At 40.6% G+C, this 4,883-nt stretch overlaps 1 protein-coding gene across 1 annotated transcript in view; it reads right to left on the reverse strand.

The window, feature by feature from the left end:
- The window catches only part of Kpnb1 (karyopherin (importin) beta 1), a gene marked incomplete at its 3' end in the record, with an annotated part of 25,866 nt that overhangs the window by 10,107 nt on the left and 10,876 nt on the right, over positions 1–4,883 (reverse strand). Inside the window, exons 5-8 of the mRNA XM_013036859.1 lie at positions 4,041–4,100; positions 2,454–2,543; positions 2,038–2,148; positions 1,083–1,184 (exon numbers count right to left, since the gene is read on the reverse strand). Coding sequence (XP_012892313.1) covers positions 1,083–1,184; positions 2,038–2,148; positions 2,454–2,543; positions 4,041–4,100 — 363 coding nt within the window. The remainder of the gene's footprint in view (positions 1–1,082; positions 1,185–2,037; positions 2,149–2,453; positions 2,544–4,040; positions 4,101–4,883) is intronic.

Here is a 4,883-nt window from a genome sequence, read left to right on the forward strand (position 1 = left end):
AGTGGCGCTATGGCTCAGTGGTAGAGTGCTAGCCTTGAGCTGAAGAGCTGAGGGACAGCGCCCAGGCCCAGAGTTCAGGCCCCACAACCGGACCCCAAAATAAAGAAAAAAAAAAGAATCAAAGTGATGGGGGGAAAAAACCTTCTCAAACACCACCCCAAGAAAAATTAGAACAATAGTAACCAAAGCAAAATTCTTGCAAAAGAACTTCTTTATTTATTCACTAGTTCATGACATGTTCTTTGACTTTTCCCCCCCCTTTCAGTGTCAGTCCTAAGGCTTGACTCAGGGCCTAGGTTCATAAGGCCTGGAGTTCAAGAAAAAAAAAAGGATTGCAGTTAATTTACATCCAGCCTCATAGAACTAAAAAAATACCAATCTACCGTATTTTCATGAAGTTATCACAGATAAAGTAGCAGTCTTTTTTGTTTGGGTCACTTGTGGGGCATGATCTCTGCACCTGGGGCCTGTCCCTGAGCTCTTTAGCTTTATCACATGAGCCACAACACCACTTCCGATTTTCTGGTGGTTAATTGGAGGCAAGAGTCTCACCGACTTCCCTGCTTGGGCTGGCTTTGAGTGGCGATCCTCAGATCTCAGCCTCCTGAGTAGCTAGGATTACAGGTGCGAGCCACCAGTTACCAGCTGGTAGCACTCTATTATTAGAAAGAAGAACCCCAAGGACCTTCCTACAAAGGCTGGCTGTGAACCACAATTCTCATATCTCAGCTTCCTGAGTAGCTAGGATTACAGGTGTGAGCCACTGACGCCTGGCTCATTGTTCTTTATCGCCATTGTACTGAATCACACCCTCTGTTATACTGTGACCAATGTAGTACTAAGGAAATTAGGGCAGTGTGTGTGCGTGTGGTCTGTTCCCAATCAAGATATATGATACATTTAAATCAATTTTTCTCCAAACAATCCTAGGAAATCTTCAGACCCAGCACAGCTATTCCTGAATCATCCAGAACAGATAAATAGTTGAGAGGCTGCCAAGTTCCTCTAAGGTAACTGTTGCACAGCAAACCAACACCTAAATAAGCTTCTGCAGCTTACCTAGTAAGATCTGGAAGGCTCACCTGTTTTGTCAGGGTCTGTGTGAGGATGGGAACTAGGTACTGTAGTGCTCCCTTGGCATAAAATTTGCTGGTGTGCTCAGGGGGCCGTCCTTGTTCTGCTGCCTGAAGAGAAACAAAGGGAATTTTTAGACAAAAACCAACAAGCTATAATACTAAAGACGTGTGGGAATTTCCCCAGTGTCTGTACCATATATGTAGGGCCAATAGCAATAGTCAAAGTGATTTTGAAGGTGTTTATTTTTTAGTCTGCAATTAGGGCCTTGGTGCTATCTGAGCTTCCTGGCTCAAGGCTAGCATTCTACCAACTTAAGCCACAGCACCAATCTAGCTTTTTGTTTGTTAATTGGAGATAAGAAACTCATGGACTATCTTGTCCAGGTTGGCCTCAAACATAATCCTCAGATATCAGCCTCCTGAGAAGCTAGGATTACAGGCATGAGCCACTAGCATCCAGCTACAAACTTCAAATTTATATAAATTAATTTAGCATCATGAAACATGTAAAATTTATATAATATTTTAAAAGTACCAAGTTAGAAATAAAATTTAAATTTCAAGTTTTCTGAGTGAATGACTCCTTTTTTTCCTCATATGTGACTGTCACCAGTTATGAAATGATCAGTTCTACAGACTGGGTTGCATAAAACCCTCCAAAACTAAATAATTCAGTATCAAATGTCACCTCAGTAAGCTTACAACACATTGCCCCCTTGTGTTCATAGTGGCAATATCAATATGGACAGTAAGTCATGTCTAATATTGGCAAAAGCATAAGTTGCCTCTCTAGGGACTTTTCTCCTTCATTAGCTATCTTGGATACAAGAAAAATGAATATTTCTACAAACTGAGATATTGTCCCAGCCCGGGCAGAGTAAAGATTTTTCTGAAGGAAAGGAGGCCCTTTTCAGAGCCCAGGTAAAACAGCTCTCCCTATGAAAACACTGCCCAGGCTTACCTCTGAAGCCTCAATGGCCAAATCCATTTCCTCATCGCAGACATTGGACCAGAATTCTATCCCTTGTAGGGCCACTTCATCAATGTCACTTTTCATTGCTTCAATTGTGATCTTAAGGGGGGAAAATTGACAACCAGAACTTAAGTACTAACTCAAGTTACAGAACCTTCCCAAAGACATTAAAGTTTCAAAATACAATTTATAAAGCTAAATCTGAAATAAAAGGCAGAAGTGTTAAAAAAACTTAACAGTAAAGAGATAGCACAAGTCTTAGCACATCATTAGTGACTTTAAAACTCCCAGATTCAAGAAATTGTTTTCATTTTATAACATTAAGTTTTAAAAAACCACACAGATTTGCAAATGAGCAATGAAGAATGATGCGCTGTCATTAGGTACAAGTTCAAAATACTTACTGCAAAAAGAGCAGGACCCATATAGGTTTCCATGTACTGATAATACAAAGACATTATCTTCACCAGATTCTGTAAAGCAGCCACTCGTACCTTTTAAGGAAAAGCAAATTTAACAATTTACAAACTAACAATGTAATTTAGCTTTCAAAGGAAATCTCCAAAGGGCTAATACAGCAAAGGTTTTCATTTCCCCCCAAAATCGACTGTTCCTTTCAACTTTCATTTTCTACAGTTTCTCATTCCATCTGTTTCTTTGCTAGTACCAAAGTTTCAACTACCTACTCAGCTGATATTCCACCACTTGAGCTGAGACTCCATTAGGGCTTCCTATTGGTTAATGAGACAGACTCATGGACTTTTCGTACTGGCTCTCAAACCACTATCCTCTGGTTCTGTCTACTGACCAGCAAGGATTACAGGCATGAGCCATGGGCACAGGCTCATTCCTTTTGTTTGTGCCAATACTGGGACTTGAACTCAGGACTCATACTAAGCTTTTTCCACTCACAGCTGGAGCTCTTGATCCATGCTCCTAGTTCTGTTTACTTTCTGGTTAACAGGAGTAAGAATCTCCCAGATTTGTCTGCTCAGGCTAGCTTCACACCCTGATCATCAGATCTTAAGCCTCTTGAATAGCTTATTTTATTTTTATTTTGTCTGGGCCTGGGCACGGTCTCTGAGCTCTTCAGCTCAAGGCCAGTGCTCTACCACTTAAACCACAGCACCACTCCCAGTTTTCTGGTGGTTACTTGAAGATGAGTTTCAGAGTTTCCTGCCCAAGGCTGGCTTTAGATCTAGATACTCAGATCTCAGCCTCCTGAGTTGCTAGGATTGCAGGTGTGAGCTACTGGCGCCCGGCAATAGCTTATTATTTTTTGGCCAGTACTGTGGTTTGAACCCAGGGTCTCACACTTGTTTGCTCAGCTGGCACTCTCCAACTTGAACCTTGCCTCTAATTCACTACTTTTCTTTATTGGTGCTTGTGAACCCACCATAATAAAGCTGAAGCTCAATAATGATATGAAGATTGAAAAATACTAATTTCACTGGTTTCAAGGGCTAATATAGGCTACAGCAATAATACAGCTGTTTCCATGACAGTAATAGAAAACAGTCATGTGTATAAACTATGGCATTAAAATGGCAAATGTGATTAAAAACCCTATCCTCTTAAATAATTTAAGAGAAGAGGTGCTTCAGTTATGTATATCAAAGAATAATTTTTCCATATTGGCCAAATGTTTCTTTTTTTTTTTTTGGTCAGTTGTGGGGCCTGAACGCTGTCCCTCAGCCCTTCAGCTCAAGGCGAGCGCTCTACCACTTGAGCTACAGCGCCACTTCTGATTTTCTAGTGGTTTACTGGAGATAAGACTTTCATGGACTTTCCTGCCCGGGCTGGCTTTGAACCATGATCCTCAGATCTCAGCCTCCTGAGAAGCTAGGATTATAGGCATCAGCTACCGTTGCCCGGCTTAGCCAAATGTTTCTTTAATCCACTAGTGCCATATATTTTAAACTATACGCGGAAGTTCGTATTTCCTAGCCAAGATATAAAAGAGGTAACTTTTAATACAAACTCATACATACCCTTGTATCTGGACATTGTGTGGCTTCACAGACCACCTGCATAATAAAGTGCCTTTCAGACTGCAGAAGAGTAAAGACAAAAAGTATTAGGAAAGGATACACAGTACACCAGAAGACCTCAAGACTCTCCAAGGAAACCCTGTCATCGCCTGAGGTCCCCACATAACTGATACAATCTAACAGGTCTTCTTTAAGGCAGTTTTGTTACCAAGAAAGCTATGAGTTTGTCTCCAGTGCCTACAATATAACCTGCTCTCTAAGGAAGTCCCTGTCTCTTAATTTAGAAAATGACCTTCACAAACAAGATTTCAGGGAAAGAATAGACAAGGAAACCAGGTCACAAAAATTGCTGGCTAAAAGAAAAAAAACAAAAATCTACATCTAGAAAAACCCATTTCCTTTTTTTTTTAAATTTTAGAAGAATTAAAAACTACTTTAAGATACCAAATTTGCTTGGAAGAACTAAGTGGTGAACCTTGCTAAATCTGTAATCTCAAAGGGCCACCCTGCTGCTTTCTAATAAAAACTGTAGCTTCTCAGATTTCCTGGCTCTATTACTCTAAGATCAAGAAATGGCAAAAATCTGAGCCAAGACACCAACAAATCTAAATACATCAGTTCCATCTCTGGGTATAGCCAAAAAGAATCTGTACATCTGTGTTCCTAAAAACATTAAACATAGCCTTCTACAAAAAGGTGAAAGCCACCTAAACAACTGTCAATTAACAGAAAACGGTACATACAAAGGCCTATCACTCCATCTTAAAAATAAAATTCTGGGGCTGGGAAGGTGGCTCAGTGGTAGAGCGCTTGCCTTGCATGCATGAGGCCCTGGGTTCGATT

Source organism: Dipodomys ordii, unplaced genomic scaffold (genome assembly GCF_000151885.1).
Source record: "Dipodomys ordii isolate 6190 unplaced genomic scaffold, Dord_2.0 Scaffold7, whole genome shotgun sequence".
Taxonomy (NCBI): domain Eukaryota; kingdom Metazoa; phylum Chordata; class Mammalia; order Rodentia; family Heteromyidae; genus Dipodomys; species Dipodomys ordii.